The sequence below is a fragment of the Cyclopterus lumpus genome, chromosome 8 (assembly GCF_009769545.1).
Source record: "Cyclopterus lumpus isolate fCycLum1 chromosome 8, fCycLum1.pri, whole genome shotgun sequence".
Lineage (NCBI taxonomy): Eukaryota > Metazoa > Chordata > Actinopteri > Perciformes > Cyclopteridae > Cyclopterus > Cyclopterus lumpus.
Genome location: NC_046973.1, coordinates 16,038,276 through 16,059,947, shown reverse-complemented (window position 1 = coordinate 16,059,947; position 21,672 = coordinate 16,038,276). Strand labels below are relative to the sequence as shown.

The window sequence follows — 21,672 nt, the reverse complement described above, 5'->3', positions numbered from 1 at the left end:
TTGCCTCGTGTGCTCCAAACTACACCTTTTTATTTCATGTATTCATTTTATATATGTTTTTTGGTCCTTTTGTTTTTATTATGTGTATTTGTTTGTATAGGATGATGTACATCGGCGCTAAACATCAATACCGATTTTACGTTCTATATGTTTTTTTCCCATTATTTACAATTTTACAGGTCCTACTTCACAGCAATATATCAGTGAACGTTTCCTACGGATTAACAACGACTTCAGTTTAGTTACATGACCAAACTACTACTATGAATCAAATTCCTATCAAACGTTCAGAGGTACCATCGAAATGCAGAGCTAGAATTTGAGTCTCTCCCCTCAAAGTTAGGTAACAGGACACAGTGGGTCCCACAGGTCACTGACTCATTAGACTGTTTAGGGCCCAGACCACACAGGCTCCATCTAGGTATTCTGGTGAAGAGGCAATGGCCATTATTTGTACATTACTGTCTGTGAAACCATACAATGATATTAGTGTAAACCCTGCAGGAAGCCATCCTCTGTATGTAAATAACACCATGTGAGCCTGGTAACAGATGCAATAAAGATGTGACATGGGGAAGTCCCCTGCAGTAAATACAGCTCTGTATTTAAGTTATCAAAAGGCAAAAGGACTTCATTGTTGGTGGGTTGCTGTGTGCAAATCAACGAGTGTGATAAGATGCTCTCTATTTTTTTATATTAATTAAGTGACGCATTTTCTTGAGAATAGATGTTTCAGTTTTTCCTAGAAGTCTGACAACAATTCAGTCTCTTATATAGTTTTTGACTGTAATTAAAATAATTAGCAACGCTGAAAAAAAGATGCTACCTTGAATGAGACCAATGCTCCCGATTTACATTTTCAAAGTATGATGCAGGGCCTTGTTAATATCTGTACTTCATACTGGACTGTTTATATTTTGACCTTTGGAAAGTTACTAATGAAAAGCTCAAGACGTATATGCAGATACTGGGTCTTATTCATCAGTGTGGGAAATTAATTTTATTGGTCTCATTTTGTCGTTGTCGTCGTCGTCGTCACTGTGGGAGCTGCTGCTTTGCCTCATCAAGGGCCTGAAAGCAGAACGATGAATGTCAGCGACACAAACATATTTAACTGGAACTGAAACGAAATGGCGAAGGGAAGCGCATGACAACAGAAAGGCAACCTTCTGAATGACGTTCATGGCAGAGTCGTCATCTTGCAGCGTGGCCTGGGTCAAGGCCCTCTCAAAGTGGGAGACACAGGACTCAAAGTGTCCTAGTTTCACTGGGAGGAAACAGAAGGGAACTGATCAGAGATCAGGTCCGTAATTTGTAGAATGACAACAGCACCGTAAATCTAAATGGTTAAAAGAAAAACTCATAAAAAGCAAATAAGCAGTAAGTGATTTTGTAAATATAAGAAGGATTAATAATTACATTCTGACTGAGCCACCAACATATTGGCATTAATCTGCCATTTCTCATCAGCAATTTCGTCGGCTGCAGCAATTGAACGCACGCCGTAATCTCTGGCTTCTTCGTGGCGATTGAGCTCGAGGTAACACCACCCGATCTCATGAAACAACCAGGTCTTCTCCAAACCACCGCGGGCCAAAGTGATCTTCTTCTCCCAGCTGAAGTGAAAACATACAGTGAAGAGAACATGAAATATCAATAAACCAACCTGCAACGGTCACACCTCGACATGACCAGAGGAAACGGTGTGACAAATATCAAATTAAGGTGTTTTGCAAAGCACAGCAATATCATAAATGACACAAGTGAATCTGCTCTTCCAGTGGGTACTTACAACTCAATGGCTTGTGTGAACTGTCGAGCTTGAGCATAAACCCACCCGATGTTGTACAGAGCCCTGGACATTGCATCCGGGAGTTTGCTGTTGAGAGAAAAATAAGATGTGATCTACAGTTGTAAAACACATCCACTGCTATTGTGTAATGTCTTCTCATTCTCACCACTGTGTAGCCAACTCCAAGTCTTTTCGATGATGCTCTAAAGCTCTGTCCATGTCTCCCAAGTCGATGAAGGCGTTCCCAATACAACTGTGCAGGCTACCCATCACTTCTTTCTGATTGGGCACCTCTTTCTCCGTCCAGCCCCGCAACATCTTCATGACGTCCTCGGCCTTCTTGAGACTACCTTCTGCATTTCCGGACGTCAACTCTAGTACGACAAACATATTACAGTGAGCATTCTCCCGGCTATAAGGGGAAAGCAGGGTTCAGCCAGAGGCCGGCCTCACCTGCGTCGATGTCATCCAGGCTCTTCAGCAGAAACTGAGCCGGTTCAGAGGGCGCTCCGTGACAGGGCTTGTCACGGAGCCGAGGCTTACGCTCTTTGTCCCGCGCACTCCTCGGTGTCTCCTCAGTCCAGAACTTGGTGCAAGACTCGAGGTATGTGAGGCAGCCCTGAATGACGTCATGCAGTTGTTCCCCTCCTTTCATCTTTCCTTTCACCAAATCTGCAGATCATTGGGTAAATGTTAGTGTTTTAAAAGTGAAAAAACAAACATCCTAGTGGGTGGGTTTAAATAAATGGACGAGTAGCATTTAACATTTCAAGCTACAGTGTATTAAATCCGTCAGAGAAGGAATGATGATGATCAAATATTACCTTTATCTTTAAGCAGGGTTTCTAGACATTTCTTGTCAGTGTAAAACTCTCCCAGCAGTTGCTTGGTTGTCTTCTCATTCTTGGAGAGCTTTTGGGTCTGCGGTTTTTCCTTCATTGTCAGATGGTGGATAGCAGCAATTGGCTGTGCCCTCTTTACCCGTCGGTCATTCAGAAACATAATATTATGCACCAGAAAGGGTTGACCACGGTTGAACTTACAAATAACTTTACAATCTTTGCTTTAACTCTTAAACTTTTAACTTTTTCCTGTACAAGGTAGCTGTTTGTATGTGTACATATATACTTCTAGAGCTTTACCGCCAACTGTTCCTGTTATATGCAGAGTTATTAAAGGGGAACACAAGAAAGACCCACCTCATCTTTTTGGAGAAATGACAAGTCTCCTTCAATCTTCAGTTTTACAGAGGAAGGGCCTAGAAGATGCCAGAGAGGAACAAAATGGTTTTAGGTGTGAGGAGGGTTTTCACATTTTGTGACTAGAATTTAGTGTAAATTACAAAATAATGACTTACTCAATGATCTTTCTATAGCCTCTTGAGCTTTCTGGATACCCAGTCTGAACCCTTGTATTTGAGGACGTAAGTCGTGTCCTCTGTCGCATAACACCTGCGCAAATTCAAATTCACCCATGTAGTACAAGGCCTCCGCCTTCTGGTACACTCCCTAAACATATCAGGAGAAAATAAATGAACCCATATAAATAAGGTGCTGACTTGAGGGCTGTTATTGAGTACAAGAAAGACAACATGTTTTCTTCTTCTAACAGAGAGAGGCATTTTAACATTTCTGTAACCTGTAGTTTACCTCGATAAATGACTTGTCCTTTTTCAGTGAAGCCTCTGCATCAATCAAAGCGCTTTCCGATTGCCCGAGCTTCAGGTAACATTTGGATCGGCCCAAGCAGCAAGTCTTGTCATCAGGCTTTATAGTCAGGGCCTAAACAAAGAACAATAGCAAGTCATTCAGCCATGCTTTTAAAAGAACAGTTCCTGCCCACAGCCCATCACTCTGAGGAACAATCAGTCATGCACTAAAACATCATACGCACTCAACGTAATAGGAAGAAAGAGAAAGAAAGTCCAATGCACACAAAATACACAAAAAGACAAGCAACCCCCCACCAAACCCATATTGGATTGGTTCATTGCACTTGTTAAACCATAAAACCATTACAAAAAGTATGTTAGGGTGTAAAATATAATAAGGTCTAGATCTGTCCAGATGGAAGTATATTTTTGATGAAGGCTCCATAAATCTTCCTATACATTGTGGGTCTTTTCCTTTGCACTGAGAAGATCTTCTCTGAACTACGGATTGATGTTATTTCAAAGATCCAGTGTATTATTGATGAGGAGTCAGATTTCCAATTCACTATAGTTTATATCTATTTAACTTCAATGTTCGAGCCACGTTTTAGGATCCTGTGGAATTTAAAATATACCCTAGATCATAAAATATCTTCATTTTTCTGTAACTTTATTTGTTCAGCTTCGTTTAAGTTGGCTGTTGTGTTTATTTTAGGGTATATTAAGTCAAATTCGGTCGATGTGCACACTAGTTGACTAACAAATATGATTCTGAATATTGATATTCTCCAATGCTCCGTCACCAAGATGATACGCTTCAGCTAAGTAACGTTAATAACGTAACTAACGTACAGCAACTTACCGTCGTGTAGCTGCTCAGAGCCTTTTTATACTCGCCCTTCGTGTAAAGCCAATCCCCGTCGGCCACCATAGTGGAGAATACGGCCGTTGTCTTCTGCCCATCGTGATCCTCGTCCGTGTCGGACATTTATAGGAAAGCTTCGTGGTCACAACGCTGACAGATGATTTCCCTTTGGTGTCTAAGTTCCTTAAAACGCGTCTCCTAGCAACCCCCACTAACACACTAAGACCGAGAAACAGCGCCATCTGCTGCTCGACACGCAGAACACGCTCCATTTGTTTTGTTTGATGCAGCAGTTTATTATTCATATTGACAGAAACATTGAAGTCCAAGTCAAACTTAAATTAGAGTTTTTAGTTTCTGTAGCGAGTGATCCACAGAGGAACAAAATATTTACAAGATGGTATTAAATCGAATACTATGACACCAACAAAAGAAAACACAATGTAGGGGGAAACCCAGTGGAGGCCAATTTTATTGACATGGCTGGTACTTTTCAAGGATAATGAGAGGATGGTTTTACCATTAAAAGGGCAAAAACAATGAGAGCAAAGATGAAGACGCATTTCTTTTCTTCGAGAAGTCCACCAAGAGAACGCCACACTCATCGGGAAGTAAACCGAACAGAACCACGTAGCCCTCACCCAATGACTTGGACAATAGCAAGTGCATCTACTTTGTTCGGTTCTTTTGCATCGAGTTAAATGAGACAGCTTGCATGACAGTCAAAGAACACACACAAAGCATAATCTATTTTTTTTGCCCACTATTTCATGCAGACCAAGCAAAAACAATGATCTTCCTGAATTTGTGTCCAAGGATGCTAAACATCAATGTCTCCCTCAAACTTTTAAATAACAGAAAGGTGTCACAGGTGGTTCTCTATCACAATAAATATACATATCAAAATTAAGAAAAAAAAAAAGAACTATCATCACAAATCAACACTTTACATTCCAGTAAAATGTACAATGCAGCAATCTGAATGGCAACATCAAACATAAAACTTGTGACATCGAGAGGGAGGGGGGACTGTGCCGGCAAAGAAGCCAGCACAGCAGCCTCCGCTGCCATCTTTCTAATGTGCTTCAGCTGGAGTGTGAGTGGAGGTCAGGCCTCCAGCCTCCAGCTGTGAATAAAAAAAAGAAAATGCTCAAGTGCTCCTTTTGGCTGATGACGAGGAGGCAATCTTCAGTGTGAATTCGTAGCAGCCAATCTGACACATTCTTCAAAAGGGGAAGGTGCCACTTGCTAAGGGATTTTCTTCAGAAATCATTAAGCAAGTTATTAAGTTTCATGCAGAGAATGCGCCCTCAGCAGCAAGTGAAGAAGAGGCGGATAATAGCTTGCTCAATGCTCAGGTGCATCTCCAGCTTCCTGCACGGATCCCTAAAAGCCATTGGTAGCCATTAATGACTTTGAAGTTTGTTTCATTCTGAAAGGAAGAAAACCAAATCCAAAACCAGTAACACCATATCAACTCAGTCTGTGCCGTCTTGGAGTCCTTGCTATACGGACGTTAAATCATTAGTTGCATGTGGTCATAGGGTTCATTCAGTCAATGGCATAGACAGGAATCTGACTGGCAATCAGTCATTAAATATGGATAGTGGGTCAGGGGTTGACATTGTTGAAAAGTCCTGATATAGTAACTGTGTAGGTAGACAAATCCTCCGATTAACCAAACTGGAAGAAGAAATTCCCCGGTCCAGATGCTGAAACAAACGACAAACGAGTCAATAACTGGTGTATTTAAAAATGGAAACGTCATACCAAATGTTGAACAGTTGAAAAACTTAATTTCTCAAAGCTTTCTGTATACATACATACAATACAGAAATTACCTTCAAAACTAAAACCGGCTGGGCCCCCAAAGAATGCCTTGAAAATGTTGTTGGCATCAAAATCTGGTGGAGACAAAACTCAAGTAAGACAACATCAACACAAAACTTTCCAGCCAGATTCTGCTGAGTTATGATAAAAGGGTGGTTCATTAACTCAGATGTGACTTTTTCTTTAATCTGTTCACCCCCCCCCCCCAGGGTTGCCCAGGTGCTGACCTCCCATGTTCATGCCGTCATCCTCCAGATCCTGACCGCTGTCATAGCGAGACTTCTTCTTTGGGTCCGAAAGCACGCTGAAAGCCTCGCCCACTTCCTTAAACTTCTTCTCCTCTTCCTTCTGCAGCTCAGGAGTAGCTCCACTGTGACGATCTGGGAGGTACATGAGGGGAAGGGGGGGACAAAAGTTACTTAGGCAGAGGGAAAACTGAATGTAGTATGTGGAATTGCACAATAAAGAAGTAAATAAAATGGAATGTTTCCGTTAAATTAAGCACCTGGGTGATGTAGGAGCGCCCGTTTGCGGTAAGCTTTCTTGATTTCGTCTTCTGTGGCATTCTTATTCACCCCGAGCACTTTGTAGTAATCTTTCCGCTTGCTTTTCTTCAACTCCAGCTGGGCGTGTTTCAGAAGGTGCTTGTGTTCTGGAGGAAGAAGAAAAATATAAATAAAGACAGGACAGGCGAACACACAATGAAGCATCATAAGGAGGATGAATCTGGGCTGAACGCTGCGTCAGCTCAGCCACAATAGAGCAGTCGGACTCTCACCTTTTGTCTTCTCTGTCTGGTAAACCTTCTCATAATCCCGCACGGCCTCCTCATACTGCTCCATGTCCATGTAGCTGCAGCACAGTATGGACACGTTTTTTTGTTTTTTTTGTTTGGACAATAAACATACAAGATGTGCAGATCATGTTCTCCGTTTTGTGCAGGTCGGAAAAAAACCCCAAATAGAACAGAAAGTCCCGTCTCCATTAACAACCAAGTCATACCACTGTGCTCTCCGTAAATAGGCCTTGATGTAGGTCTCATCCAGTTTAATGGCTCTTGTGCAGTCTTCAACTGCCTGCTCTAGTTTCTTCAGCTTTCAAAGGAAAAGAAAACACTGTAACCATGTGAGGCGGCGACAGAGAGAGAAAAGTAGTGGCCTAGTTCTCCACATGGCAAAAAACACCAAAACACATACTGTCAGAGGGACAGAATGAGAACTTTACCTATGAATAACTGAATGAGTGGCGTAAGACTTGCATGCTAATATATTGATTAATGCCCGATTCATCTACCACTATCGAGATTAATTCATATGTTGTAGTTTTGCTTGTGTTCCTGTCCTTCGTCTAACAAGAGTCACCTTTCTCCCGTTCTGTTTTTGCTCTGTCTCCTTTGCAATATTTACTGATCTAACTTACTCATTTAATGAATACAAGTGTCCTTGCTTGAATGCTCACTGAGCAACACACAAGTAAGCTAAGAGTCAGATGTGGATGCACCAGCAGCGTCATGCTCCTCACCTTAGAACCGACAGTCGCCCTATTACAGTACAGCTTTGCATTCGTCTTGATGTTGTTAGGGTCTATTGTTAGCGCTTCAGAGTACAGCTCATAGGCTGCCTCAAAGTGTCCCTCTTTGAACGCCTTGTTCCCTTCCTCCTTCTTGGCTTTTAGTGCTTTAGCATTCTGGAAAGACAACATATATATTTATATATATATATATATATGACAAACTTTAAAAAGCTACTCTGGTCTACCACAATTTCATAGGAGAAAAGCTCCCGATAACAACAATGGTACAGTAATGGTTGTATTTTCACAAACAAGTTTATTCGAGCTCTTAAAAATCTTTTCTCCTGAATTACTCACTCTGAATGCGAGCCGGGCCTTGTCGTGGTCCGGAGCCATGCGCAGGGCCTGGACAAAGAACTGGACCGCCTTGTCAATGCAGTCCTCATAATACAGACAAAGACCACGCACGTACAGCGCATCTGCATTAGTAGAATCCATCCGCAGAATATCACTAAACAGGAACAAATGATGACAATCAATATTGGGTGAAAGCATACATATTAAAACATTTTTTTTAAATTCAAATATGGTGTCTTACCTGGCTACAGACTGAGCCTCAGGGTAGCGTCCCAGCAAGGCCAAGCACTCGGCCTTCAGTATCTTGAACCGGTGACAGGCTGCGGCAGCCTCCAAGGCACGGTCCATGCAAAAAACAACCTGGAGACAAACAAAGCCCACCTGAAGTCTGTGTTGCATGACGTGTCTGTTGCTGGCGACATACAGCACAACTGTCAAAATTAAATTAAATTGCAACCACTGTGCAGCTTACCATCCTGTAGTCTCTCTTCTCAAATCCAATCTCTGCCATTCTCTCATATTCAAGGATTGACTCTGCAGTCTTGAGCTGAAAGAAATGTGTGCTCTTCAGATTAAATGTCAAAGACTTATAGTAGATGAGTAGCTTCACAGCTACCAATGTCTCTTTTGCGCCTTTGCTTAGTAAAACTAGGTCAACGGAAGCAGCAGCACTTTTGTGAACAACCTAAAACTTTTCTCCTGGCTTTGTCATTGAGACTTAACAGTCAGTCGAGTTGATCTCTTCTTAAACCGCTAATGAATCAAACTTTTCTCCACTTTATTTGCACTAGCGTAGCCAAAGCTTATCTGATGAAGTGGATAATCATGTCCAAGTTGTCACATCACGTTCTGTCAAACTGAGGCCAACAACTCACCTCCTGCTGGGCCGGGCTGTTGTCAGGTTCCAGCTCCAGAACCCTCTGGAAACAGCGGCTTGCCGCCATAGCGTTGCCAAGAGACAGGTGGCATTTGCCCTCTCGCAGATGGCCCTGTGGGTGAAAGGCTTACAGTTCACTTACTGACGTGATAGTGTCCCTTAATTACCTGGTTGAAAGCAGCTGGGCACTGTGTACCACAAACTAAACCATGACTAGCTCCAACCTTTTAACCCTCCAGCCACATCATGCTAGTTACCCACTGAACTACTATAGGGATGTGCTATAGCCATAGAGCTATAGCTTATGGATTGAGGAGCCACATTGCTCTACAAACAAATGTACACATGCATCACACTGGTCATTCCTCAGGCACATGGCTCTGCGATGTAGTAAACAACTACACTCCAAAATAAAAAAAGGGCCAACATTTCTGTGGCCTTTCCAAAACAACTGTAAAGTTATTTTTTCTCTATTATGAAGAAAATGCTTATTACATATTATGGCTAAATGAAACACACACAGCATGCCCCTTCTCTAGGCATTGTCCACAGCGTTATGGAAAATATTATAATTGATTAGCAAAGCATTAATACTAGTAGGCTGAGGGAAAGTGTGTACAGCAAAACAAATAGGAACAAATAATTGCATATTGCAGAATGCTCAACAATGTCAGAAATTACGAGAGTAGATTGCCCCTTTGATGCATTCTCATAATTAAATCTAGAAATTGTTTGTTTCCCACAATCTACCTTCATGAAGTCGTTATCTAGTCGTACTGCTTGCTGGGAATCCTCTAAAGCCTCTCTGTACCGATACAACATCATTAGCGTGGCTGCCCGGTTTCCATAGTAACTTGCATTCTTCGGACACATGTCTGTATAACAAACAAGTTATTGACATCCTATCAAGGACAGACAGAATTCAAACTTTTATTTCTTGTCCAAACAGGAAATAAACATAATCCTATCGACTAACAAGAGGACTGACTCAAATTATTTTGTGATAATTACCAATGGCCTTGGTGTAATAATTGAATGCTTCTGCATAATCCTTCTTGATATAAAAGGCATTGCCTTGCTCTTTGAAGCCCTCCGCTTCCCTGTGTACAAGTAGGCAGAAAGACAAATAAACAAGGCAAATATCAGAAAGACTCAGGTGGGTGTAGTTATGGCCAGAGCATGATGATACAGGTATGTGGTGGTCAGCTGGCTGGTTGCGTTTCAGATTACTAAACTGCAAAAAGTGAAAAGATAAACGTGAAAGATAAACAGGGGTCCCCATTTCACCACTTTGTCATCCATCAGGGAAGCGCAAGTCTGGTAAACGATGAATTATGGGGCATCCCTGAATAAAACGCGTTTTATATGTATTTCTCTGGTGCTTTTTTGAAAGACAAATGGGCGCATATAAATGAATTAACATCTCTATGATCACTGTATTAAAAATAAAATGGAAGCTCTGCCTGAGTTAATTTAACTAACTCTGATCAGCTGTTTTGGCCCAATCCTAATCGCCACACTCCCGCAAAGTCTGTGAGGGTTTAGTTCTGTCCCCCTGTCAAATCATCGAGTGTTTGAGGGCTCTCTGGCAGTCATTTTAAAGCCCTTTATAAACACTTTCCGTCAATCAGCATTAGATGCAGACTTTGCCCAAGGGAATTACCCACAATACATTGCAAATGACGACGCAGTCGCCAATGGAAGCATGGCGAAGTAAAATAAATGTAAACAAAGGAGGACGCACATGTGTGTTCAGTTACATTTCCTCAGAAACATTGAGGATGGGAAATAAAAACACATGAAAACAGAGGAATGCAAGCAGAGACTATATATTACGCATATTTATTAAAACATGTTGGTTTGTCATTGAAGCCGTTTTGATTAAAACGAGTCAATAGATCATTTGGAATGACCTCTCATCTCGTCAGTAAGTCCCGGAGGGTTCAGGTTTAAAACTATTTAGTGAAGCCGAGCTAGGAATATATGACACCATATTGTGGGCCACTGCCGTTACTATTTTTGGAAGTCTGTCATGTGCAACACCACGACCACACAATCAGTGAATGGTGTCAACTAGTTACCCGGATCGTATGTTACTGGGGAAATGGTAATGACGCGAAAGCGAAGTTATATTCTTGGCAGGTAACGGAAGCTTCGTAGACATTACAGCTCCTGACTGTGACCCAGAAACCCAGCAGGAGGAGCTAGCTAAGAGAGATCCGCCAAGCTAGCCAAGCTATCTATCCTGGGCAGAATGTAGCTCCACGGCGGCGGCGCGCTCGTTAGCGTTCACAGTGCGAAGTGCGAAGAAATGCAACACGTGAAGGACGTCAGATTACACGTTTTAGGAAGACGCGTCGCTGCCGTTGTATTTATTCCGATGACAACACCGTCTTGATTTGATTTACCTTTCTAATTCTTCGTCACTGAGCAGTTCCATGTCAGGGTCCATGTTCACAGAATCACAGCTCCCCGACGCCATTTTGCCGTGATTGCAGAGGGGCGGGGCCTCTCACTGCAGTCGTGACGTAGACTGTAAACAGGAAGTAGAGCAGCTCGGTGGGAAGAGCAGTTTACTTGCAAGTAAGACCTATTCTCGTGGCTATTAGCGGTTACATGTTTAACTGCTGGCAGCTAATGTCGACTAACGACTACATTTTGAGGACACACGTTTTACTCGGGTTAGTCAGTTTCAGATCACATTAGCTACTTGGAATAAGTTGGCTTGGCTCTGTCTCCAACAGAAAGCTAATGCTAAGCTATTTCTTAATTGCTAACGCTAGCTAGTTCCAGTATTATATCATTATGACTAACGTAACGTGATATGTTGTATATGTTTGCTATCTTTTTTCTCTCTGGGTTATTCATTATGTATAACATAGTACATGTTTTCAATGCTGTTACCCCAAACGCGCATAGTACGATGCTATGCTAGTGCTATGTAATGACATTGTAACGTAATGAACGTGACGTGTATTAAAGGACTTGTGACAGTTTCCCATCTGTATCTTCTCCAGAAAACAGATTAACGTGAACTGACCCGAGAGTCATGGGCAAAAGCTGCAAGGTGGTTGTGTGTGGCCAGGCTGCGGTGGGCAAAACGGCAGTGTTGGAACAACTACTGTATGCTAATCATGTTGCAGGTATAACTACCCGTTGTCTTCTAGAAATACGATTTTACATGTATTAGTTCACACAAGACCACAGACCTGTCTTTGATGCACTGCACATTATCTGTGCTATTACTGTTAATACACATTTATATTATATACAGTATGCTTTCGTTACAGTACTTTTTACAGAATGTCTTTCATATTTGTATCGTAACTGTTTTCTGTGTTTGACTTTTGCAACACTTGTATCTCTTCTTGCCATGTGTACTGCATGCACCAGACACCAAGGCAATTTGAATAACATGCTTGGCAATACACTTCTGATTCTGATTGGACAGTTAAATTTGATTGACATTAATTCATGCTGATATAGATTAGATTAGATTCAACTTTATTGTCATTGCACATGTACAGAGTAATGAAATGCAGTTTGGCATCTAACCAGAAGTGCAACAGAGAGTACAACAGTATATACAGATTATAAAATACAATACAGATGAATTTCACATTAAATAGTGCAGAATATAAACGGAGACTACTATAAATGGAACCTATCTACGGTTGCTAGTGCAAATATTCAGTGCATATTTACTTGAGTAAATATATACTGTTGCATTTAATGGTATTTAATATCACATGCACTCTGTAATTCTTTGGAAATAGCATATTAAAAAGCATATTATATTATTTGAATGACAGCATATGTAAATTATAGAACATAGTCAATTTGCTAATCAAGGTAAAACCAGAGAAGCACTTGTAGGAGAAGCCAGAACTCACTATGAAGAGAGCTGATTGCATACATAACTCAATGTATGACATTCAGCTTGTGATAAGACCCGAGAAGAATAAAGTATCATGACAGGGTCTCTTTTTGAGTTTTGTCGATCAGCATTATTCATCTTACTTTAAATCAGTTGCTAAAGTTTTCTTGGAAGGACATGTTAATTGGCATCAACTCTTACTGACATGCTAGCAGCCAAATTAGATTGTGGTTCCCTAAAGATGACTGCGGTTTGTAACCCCAGCCAAAGACTTTCTTGTGTAATGTTGAACAGATTTGCTGCACATGTTTTCCTCTATTGACACCCAGTCATACAAAGTATATTGCAATTTGTTTCAAGTTACAAAATGTTAAAGTGCTCATTCACAATGTGGTGATCACAAGCACATTTTAAAATCATTTTTGCAGTATATCACATCATAACATCATATGTGCTTGTCTTTGTTTGTCCATTGTTAGGTTCAGAGCCCATGGAGACCCTGGAGGATATCTACATCGGCTCCATAGAAACTGACCGTGGCACACGAGAGCAGGTTCGCTTCTATGACACCCGTGGACTCCGGGATGGGATGGAGTTTCCTCGACATTACTACACTTTTGCAGATGGCTTTGTTCTCGTCTACAGCGTTGACAGTAAAGAGTCCTTTAAGCGGATGGAGGCCCTCAAGAAGGACATCGACCGCCACAGAGACAAGAAAGAGGTGAGGACCGAAGCCATTTATATGCTTAGGCAGGTTCATTTGATGCTGCTTCAATAAAGAGTTAATTTAGAGGACACCAATCTAGAGAATTTACAACAGACACATCTTCAAATTGACTACATAACCATTCTTAATGGGCCGCTTTATATATATGTTTCTGGACCGGAGCTGTTTCCCTAGCAGCACAATGGCAATGAATAGGTCCACAGTTTTCTCCAATTTGAATTCCAATTATTGGAATGAGATCCATAAATGATTAATTTGAATGTTATTTCATCAAGATTCTCTCAGTCCCAACAGACAACCTGCCATAGTTGTTGCCGTTGTTAGTTTTGCAGCTGATGTGGACCGAGCGAGAGATTACGCTGACGTGAAGCTAACCTGATGATCCTGATCCACAGGTGACCATTGTTGTGCTGGGTAACAAGCTGGACAAGCAGGATGAGAGGAGAGTTGACTCTAATATGGTACAGAACTGGGCCAAGAATGAGAAGGTCCGTCTGTGGGAGGTGTCGGTGGTGGACCGGCGCACGCTGATCGAACCCTTTGTCTACCTGGCCAGCAAAATGACCCAGCCACAGAGCAAGTCCACTTTCCCTCTCAGTCGCAATAAGAATAAGGGCAGCGGGTCTACAGACAGCTGAACGACCAAACACTGTTGTCGTGTTCAAGAGGGAGGAAAAAGAGACAAGAGGTGTATTAAAGGGAACTGAGTTTCACTATTTCACAATTATTTTGATATTATGAAGGATTGAGGTCGATTGTATGGATATTTATATACAGTGAGTACTGCTGGTATTGGTATAGGATCCATATTTTATGTTTTGGTGAAATACATCCTACTTTAATTCTAAATAAGTAAACATTCTCATTTTTTATCAGCTATGAAATTGAAGGATGCAAAGTGCTTTTGTTTGTCATTCCCATTGTATTAGTTTGGATTATGGTCAAACTACTCCTCAACATTCTTTACAAGTACAGCTGTTATTATTATTATTATTTCAACCGACACAATCTAGTTCTCAAACTATTGAGACACATTTTTCTCTCAGTTTTTTCCTCAATAATCCTGGGTTTCTATATCTCTGAGACTCATGGCGCTCACTGTATGGACACATTAGGACCGAGCACACGTGTACACAGGCTACTGTTTTATTTACATGTACGCAACAGATTAAATCAGAAATGGCAGCAGTTACTCATGTTACGTTAATATTGCATCACACAAATGCTGAAGATGTTGTAAAAGATTTGATGGGTGAAGGTATTTTATTGATACATTATTGATGATGTACAGTACCTGTGCAGTTTGATCTGGAGATGTGTTACACTATATTTGTTCTTTGCTGAGATTCACTGTTGGATGCCGTACAGTGAATAATTGACATTCCTTACCACATATTGCCTTCTGTACAGGCTTTAGAAATCAAATGAGATCAAAATGTTGAGATGAGAGGTTTCTGCAGGCTCAAGTGCTATATTGTTTCTGGTTGTGACACATGAAAGACATTAGAGCGCTCCATGTAGTAAAATGCCGTGGCATTGTCACCATGACTCATCATATAATCAGTTACAGTCACTGCTGAGGTTGAAGCTGGTATATTTTTTACTATGCTGTAAAAACTCTAAAGTATTCATTGAACTGTTTCTTCAAGTCAAAATATGACAATGGGGAAAGTCATCGATATAGTCTTTATTCATGTGTTCGTGCCTCGGGCTCTCAACACTGTATCATGGAGTGATATCATGTTCACCTTTTGTGAATATCAAGCTTTTATGTATACATTTCTAGAAAATGTGTTCACTTGATATTAGTTTGCATGTTTTGTAAACAAATTAAAGATTGTTGCTGTGCCTACCCAGAACTTGTGGTGGTGCTTGGTTATTAGACACATTGTGGGAATTGTTAGGCACTTAAAAGTTTTCGGGCATCACAAAAGCACATCTGTAAACATTGCCGAGGACACATTTGGTGAATTGTCTCTGTGACTTGTAACCTTCCCAAACGTGGAGGAAAAGAAACCATTGGCATTTGATGGAAGAAAAACTCATAACCAGGTCAAAATGTACCCGACCCCAATCACAGATTTTCAGATTTCATCTGTATTGTAGATTGTTTCATGGCCAGTAGATGTCTCTGATGCTCCAGTAAAACAATGCAGACGTTCTCATGCTGTTTTAAAGGATATGGTGTCTCTCAGCCTCGTTTGAAGGGAAACATTCCCCTGTATATAACCGAGTAACCAGGGGATGTCCGCACCCGGCTGTAACTAATCTGTGTTTACAACTATCTTTAAAGAAGTGCTCTGATTTGACAAATAAGTTGCATCTAATGTGAGCAATAAATGTGTTTGGCTTCACACCATTTTGACATAATTGTTCGTATAGCCTGGAAGTGTACAGAAGGAGGGCCCATAACAGACATGGTAAATAAAAACAAATAAATTAAATGAAGAAAAGCATCACATGTAATAATTTACTAACTGTCCAAATGTCAAGTCTGCCTGGAGCTCCACACCAGAAATCGGTCAAGTATTACAAATACTGATGTCCCTGATGCTATTTATACCAATAATTTACAATTAGCTGCAACTAGTCATATTAATAACGATTTATTGATATTAGCATGGTGATATTAGTTGGCTTGAGTGTATTGAGAATCACAACTGTCCTCCAGTGGTCAAAGTGAGGAACTGCAACATTACATACCAGCGCCAAGTAGCAAGTATGTAAATTAAGGTGTTGATATGATTTTAATCTCTCTAAGAAACAATAATAATAACTATACATATCTGTAATATTGCCACTATGTGATAACCCACATGAACACCCCATGACACCGCTCACTGAATCAAGTTGCCAAATGAATGAAGTGTTACATGTCATCTGCTCATTTAGTTCGTCATGTTTTATTAATATTTTTTTGTCCTGTGGGAAGATTTAAGAACCGTTTCCAAGGAAAAGCAGGTGTTAGCGTTGCATTTCAAATGTGGTCTTTTGTCTCCCTTGAAAGGAAAACTCAATAATTCATTCATTAAAACTCAAAACAGGAGCAGGCGAAAATTCAGCGGCGTAACTGATGCCAACAAAATATGGAGTGTACAAAAAAAGTGAAATATTTATGACAAACAATATCCAGGAGAAAAGATCCCCTTCCGTGCCAGCGATTCACTGATGGAAATGCCAGCGTGCAAACTGTGCTGTCGATCGATACTTATTATTGTCATACCTTCAAACTGACACCTAAAAACATCAACACAGTCGTATAAAACTGAACCAGCTTTGTGTTCAGGTATCGTCGTGATCTGAGCACCCGAACCTCACACGTTTGGCACAATGCATAATCTCAAGGCAATTGGTCGAAAAAAAAAAGGTTGTTGCTGGATCATTCATGAATTTGGCATATTCTATATCCATCGATTAAGGACAAATCATTGTATTGGCTTTCAACAATGTGGGCCAGACAAGGTCAGAGATGTTTAGGCAGAGGAAATGATCTGCTAGTCCCACACGGCCACGTTGACTCGAGAGTTTAATGCAAGATAATGAGAAAACCTCAAGTGGAACATTCATGAAGTGATTTCACACTCACCTTATAGTTACCCCAGAGGGTGCTATCATGAACCATCTCCTTTCAATCATGTTCTTTTTAATGACTAGACTAGAGCCAGTGCGCTGATGTGACTTCACTCAAAAACATTTGGTTCAGTTATTGCATCACACATTGACAACACACAGGGGAAGTTCACTTTATGGCCCCCGAGTTCTAACAGCGAAGGAAAGAGACTCCCGCGAGTTGTCAATAAAGAGCTCCTGTCTTTCTGTGTGATGTCTCCACGTCTGTATTGACCCACATACAAACAACAACGACAACAAACCAACAACAAACAAAAAAAAAAACACCTCCCAGAAGATTCGCACACACAAAATGTGGAAATACAAAATGTGAAATACACACTGTGAGCGTGCCAGACAGCGTCGGATCGATTTGTCACTTGCCTTATGTGATTTATGAACCGTCTCCTTCCTTCAGACTACACTGGCCACAAAAGAGAAATTCCCACTTGCTTGTCACAGTCACAGGGCAACAACTCGACGCCCTTGCGCCGCTACCAGTAATACCCTCTTTTTACTGTTGCATGACATTGTCTCTCTCATGACAGCAGCCGAGCATCCAGCTCTCCCAGGGGGACGTGTCAAATAGATAACATTTGACCCCCCCTCTACCCCCTCTTAGTTTGGCTTTTTTTTAAATTTTTTTTTTTTTGTGAGGAAAAAAAATCTGCCTGGAAGCTGCTATTCATTGACCCTCTTTTCACAGTCACGAGGCGTCAGATTAACGAAACAATTCCACACTGGAGTGAACACCAGTGCTATCGCTGTGGGTGGGAAGGACCAACTGCCCATCAGGCTGTCAGTTATGTCAAATGTTAGCCGTCATGCTGGCTGCCCACAAACCTCTTCGATCATTTATCCTGAAAGCACAGGATACATGATGAATGCATAAGCATAAGGCATTCTGAATCAGGCCAAATGTGGATCGTGCTTATACTGTGAGTATTTTTGAAAGAGTTCATGTGGACGGGGTTGTCTCCCACTAAACAATGTAAGATCAATACAGACTACAGTGACGGTGGAAGCTGAACAACACATTGATTTATTCAGACTGTCTGCCTCCTTCTCTCATCTTTCTTTGGCTTTTTAAAATTTATTTTAAAGTAATAAGTACACATTTTACATAATTGATGGTTCGGTATTTTACAGTGCAGTAGTTGAGTGGTGTTTTCTAGAGTAATCAGTACTGTAAATATCTTTGCAATACATATAGTAACTGTTTTTACGAAAGATTTTTATCAGTGGTGTGAGCAATATATACAAATGTGAAAATCTATATGTTAATATATATATATTATATAATATATTATATATATATTATATATATATATATATATATACTCCAGTCGCAATAAGAAACATATTCCTGCAAGAAACCCCAAAAAGGGTCCTGCAGTGACTATACTACATATTGGATCATCGTATTCAAAACATAATTGAACTGTGGGTATGGAATACCAAAAGAAAATAACGAGGCACCATAGGCACAATGCGCAATTAGGCTCTGTATGTTTTAACAAACTAATGAAAACATTAACAGTTATCCAATATGAAAGCAACGCTGAAACTAAAATCAGCAGCAGAATATGATCAAACAAAAAAGTTTACAAATTTCCATTCTCTCCACAGTTTTTTTAAATGATTGAAACCCACATTAATATTCTGAAATAGTAAGTAAGCAATGTCATGTTACTCATTAGTTATAGTAATTACATCTTCATATTATACACAATTACAGTCTACTGTGAATTCCTCTATATGAGTAGTGTATTGGATACATTTTTAGGTTGATTACTTACTAATGGACAAAACAATGATTGCAGAAGGTAATACTTACCTGAGAATTACTGTATATAATCGTTACATTTTTGTAACAATAAATATTAAATAAAATGTTATTAGTCAGGACATACGTTTATGGTACGAAATGGTTATGTTACTGCCGATTACTTCGACTGGGGGCTAGTAAAATAAAGTGCGACTGCTATATTTGATCAAATACATCATTTTCCAGTAGACATTATGTTACATTATTATTCATGATAATTGACACACAATGACTATTAAGCTAAAAGTGGCAACAGAAAAACTGGCCAAGTGCCTGCGGTGTATTTCCTTCTTTCATAATAATCCATTTCCTTTCAAACACACACACACACACACACACTCTGAAGCTATGTGTATAAGTCATGACCCTTTGAGTGGAGGAGTGGTGACTGACCACTCCCCCATGGAGAGGAGTCAGATAAGGCCATTGATCAATACAGCGGATACACAGCGGTGTCACTGCTGCGCAAGGTCACCGTGTCCTTCTGCCATATCGCTGGCTTCAGCATGGTGCTGGGGATCCGATGACTTCCCTTTGATTGACACCGCAGGAGGGGCTGGACTTGGATGTTGCGCTTATCTACCGTTTCCACAAAGGATGGTGGTGGCATGCCGGCCAGAGACGTAGAGGACGACGTCCAAGTGCTCTCCTTCAAATAAACAAGCACGCTGGATAATTATCACAGAGGAAACTGAGCAAAATGCACGATTATCCAGTGAGAGAGATAAGAGTCACAGTTAATCACTATGAAGACTCTCCTCGCGTTGAAGTTGCCTTTAGGGATGAACATTGTATCATGTCGGCATGCACACAGCTGCTCAACAGTCCAAGTGGATTCATGATCTCGTAACTAAATGTTTCCTGCAGCCACTAAAGCCATTTGAGAGAACAACCGCACTCTGGGATGGCCATCTGTGGCAAATCATCTGCACATAAAGGAGATTAGCCTGTCTGGATACCGCATCAGCCTCTCAGGTGTATTATTCTATCGCTTCTCTGTGTGCCACAGATGCAAAACAGAGCTCAGGCGCTCGCTTCCATTTGCCTTCACCGTCACATCTTGGCTAAACATCGGCCCGGCTGTCACAAGGTGCCTGCAAATGGCTGGAAAATGAGTATAGCTGTGGGTTGCCACATAAGCAGATGCTGTGAGGCTGTTGCATACTTTCAGAGGAGCCGGCACCTCCTGCACCTGCAAACTTAGGAACACACACAAAGACAATCACTTGTTTATATTTGCTGACTCTCATAGCTGGACGTGCTCAGTGTTTTGTATCAGTGATGCCTTTTCTCTTTTCCTTGCGTGACTATAATTCAAACAAAGAAAGTGTCATTTTTTTTAGCATCTCTGCACATCTGAGCATTCATGTCGTCACTGTTTATTCATTAGCAATCATCTGGTTTTCTCTCGTTATGTTTCTTCACACACCCACACCCAGATTGTCACTGCTCAAGTAGCAATTTGGGATGTTTTTTTGTTTTTACCCTTGATGCAGGAACACGCACGCACACACACACACACACACACACACACACACACACACACACACACACAGTCAGTCAGTCAGTCAGTCAATCAGTAAAAACTTTTTTTTTTACAAGTTCTAAAAGCTTTATTTTCCAAAATCCATCCCTTGTCCTCTCTGTGGTACAGCACCGTCTTTTCTTCCCATCAATCCATCCATGCTTACAGTGTTTCCTGCTCTCTAGAGCTATGGAGGGATACCCTGAATGGATGGTCATGTTAGCATTTGCTCAACCTGTCACCCCTGAGAAGGCCTGGCTAATGTGACTTTAGGATATTGTCTAAAAAGGCCTTGAATTACATTATTAATTCAGTCACCGTCAACAAGGAGAAAGAAAAAAAAAAAGATCACTCCAAAAACTTTTGTTTTCAATATTTTCTGTTGTACTTGTAAAAACATGTTGGCAAAACCATGTAAATAAACAAACAAAGAACAAAAGAAAGCAAAGCATTTTTTTCCTTTCCCTGTGTGCTGTACAGAGCCTACAATAACGTAATCTACTCTCCTCTATGATAGCAGTTGATTATGATACATATAACAATAGCAACTCTGATAAAATCTCTATAGTTCCTCTATGATTTCTACATATAATTTGCCTTCTCTAGATTATTTTTTGTTTAAAGAAAGCTTCGGTTCTTTAGGCCAGAGTTCCCACTGAGCGATAGAAACAAACACACAGTGAATATTAAAGGCTGGCTGGTTCACTGAGTAGAGCGACGGGGGAGAATCACATCAGTATGGTCTCGCTTACCCAGAAAGATTTGGGGGTCCTTAAACAGAAATACACGTACTGTATGATGTAGGTTTTCGGAGAAGCACGAGCACCGGATGGCAATTACAGTTTTTTTTACGACAGATGGCACTGCTGCATCACAGATGACTATACATATTGCACAATGAGAAATGCATAGGATTTGCTCCATTACTGTAATGTAAGAGTATACATGATTTGGTTTGAGTGTTGACAGAAGGATGATGTTCACGATCACAGTCCTTATGAGACCGTGCCAACAGTTCATTGTTGGCAGAGGGCTGAGAGTTAATAGATATCCTTTTGGGGGTGGAGGGTGGGGGGGGGGCATGAACAGCAATATGACGGTTGATGTTGCACGTGTAACACTTGTCCCAAACTTGTCCACATTTTTGCTCAGTAGGAAGTCACACGAAAGTTCTCTCGCTCAAATCACCCGCAATTCACCAATCACCCGTGGCTGTGTTGGA

General features: G+C 40.9%; 3 protein-coding genes across 6 annotated transcripts; 1 reads left to right on the top strand and 2 right to left on the bottom strand.

The window, feature by feature from the left end:
• Positions 1 to 5: 5 nt before the first annotated feature.
• On the bottom strand, positions 6 to 4,485 carry ttc25 (tetratricopeptide repeat domain 25). The gene is made up of 11 exons (XM_034539366.1): positions 4,306 to 4,485; positions 3,442 to 3,573; positions 3,150 to 3,300; positions 2,992 to 3,050; positions 2,617 to 2,767; positions 2,246 to 2,464; positions 1,959 to 2,166; positions 1,793 to 1,879; positions 1,420 to 1,616; positions 1,167 to 1,267; positions 6 to 1,071 (listed from the first exon to the last, which is right to left on the bottom strand). The coding sequence occupies exons 1-11, from the start codon at positions 4,429 to 4,431 to the stop codon at positions 1,036 to 1,038; spliced, it is 1,467 nt and encodes a 488-aa protein (XP_034395257.1). The 5' UTR covers positions 4,432 to 4,485; the 3' UTR covers positions 6 to 1,035.
• A 267-nt stretch (positions 4,486 to 4,752) lies between these two features.
• Positions 4,753 to 11,409, bottom strand: dnajc7 (DnaJ (Hsp40) homolog, subfamily C, member 7). Of its 3 annotated transcripts, none has more exons than XM_034539240.1 (14): positions 11,293 to 11,409; positions 9,896 to 9,984; positions 9,635 to 9,759; positions 8,883 to 8,996; positions 8,480 to 8,554; positions 8,249 to 8,367; positions 8,008 to 8,161; positions 7,660 to 7,824; positions 7,141 to 7,232; positions 6,917 to 6,990; positions 6,644 to 6,790; positions 6,366 to 6,518; positions 6,150 to 6,212; positions 4,753 to 6,020 (listed from the first exon to the last, which is right to left on the bottom strand). In XM_034539240.1, exons 1-14 carry the CDS (start codon positions 11,364 to 11,366, stop codon positions 5,983 to 5,985), a joined length of 1,482 nt encoding a protein of 493 aa, XP_034395131.1. In that variant the 5' UTR covers positions 11,367 to 11,409; the 3' UTR covers positions 4,753 to 5,982. The 3 variants fall into 3 exon arrangements, with proteins under 3 accessions (XP_034395131.1, XP_034395128.1, XP_034395129.1); XM_034539237.1 differs by having other exon boundaries at positions 9,635 to 9,786; positions 11,293 to 11,378; XM_034539238.1 differs by lacking the exon at positions 11,293 to 11,409 and having other exon boundaries at positions 9,635 to 9,689; positions 9,896 to 9,961.
• On the top strand, positions 10,918 to 15,347 carry nkiras2 (NFKB inhibitor interacting Ras-like 2). Of its 2 annotated transcripts, none has more exons than XM_034539241.1 (4): positions 10,918 to 11,467; positions 11,902 to 12,027; positions 13,241 to 13,482; positions 13,884 to 15,347. In XM_034539241.1, exons 2-4 carry the CDS (start codon positions 11,934 to 11,936, stop codon positions 14,124 to 14,126), a joined length of 579 nt encoding a protein of 192 aa, XP_034395132.1. In that variant the 5' UTR covers positions 10,918 to 11,467; positions 11,902 to 11,933; the 3' UTR covers positions 14,127 to 15,347. The 2 variants fall into 2 exon arrangements, with proteins under 2 accessions (XP_034395132.1, XP_034395133.1); XM_034539242.1 differs by having other exon boundaries at positions 11,428 to 11,565.
• The last annotated feature ends 6,325 nt before the right edge of the window (positions 15,348 to 21,672 follow it).

Coding starts and splice junctions, on each gene's coding strand:
- ttc25 (XM_034539366.1), bottom strand. CDS start 4,431: ATGTCCGACACGGACGAGGATCACGATGGGCAGAAGACAACGGCCGTA. Junction 2,465..2,616: donor AACCCTGCTTAAAGATAAAG/GTAATATTTGAT, acceptor AATGATCTGCAG/ATTTGGTGAAAGGAAAGATG. Junction 1,880..1,958: donor TTGGAGTTGGCTACACAGTG/GTGAGAATGAGA, acceptor TTCTCTCAACAG/CAAACTCCCGGATGCAATGT.
- nkiras2 (XM_034539241.1), top strand. CDS start 11,934: ATGGGCAAAAGCTGCAAGGTGGTTGTGTGTGGCCAGGCTGCGGTGGGC. Junction 12,028..13,240: donor GTATGCTAATCATGTTGCAG/GTATAACTACCC, acceptor GTCCATTGTTAG/GTTCAGAGCCCATGGAGACC. Junction 13,483..13,883: donor GCCACAGAGACAAGAAAGAG/GTGAGGACCGAA, acceptor CCTGATCCACAG/GTGACCATTGTTGTGCTGGG.
- dnajc7 (XM_034539240.1), bottom strand. CDS start 11,366: ATGGCGTCGGGGAGCTGTGATTCTGTGAACATGGACCCTGACATGGAA. Junction 6,991..7,140: donor TATTTACGGAGAGCACAGTG/GTATGACTTGGT, acceptor ACTGTGCTGCAG/CTACATGGACATGGAGCAGT. Junction 6,213..6,365: donor TGACGGCATGAACATGGGAG/GTCAGCACCTGG, acceptor TGTCTCCACCAG/ATTTTGATGCCAACAACATT.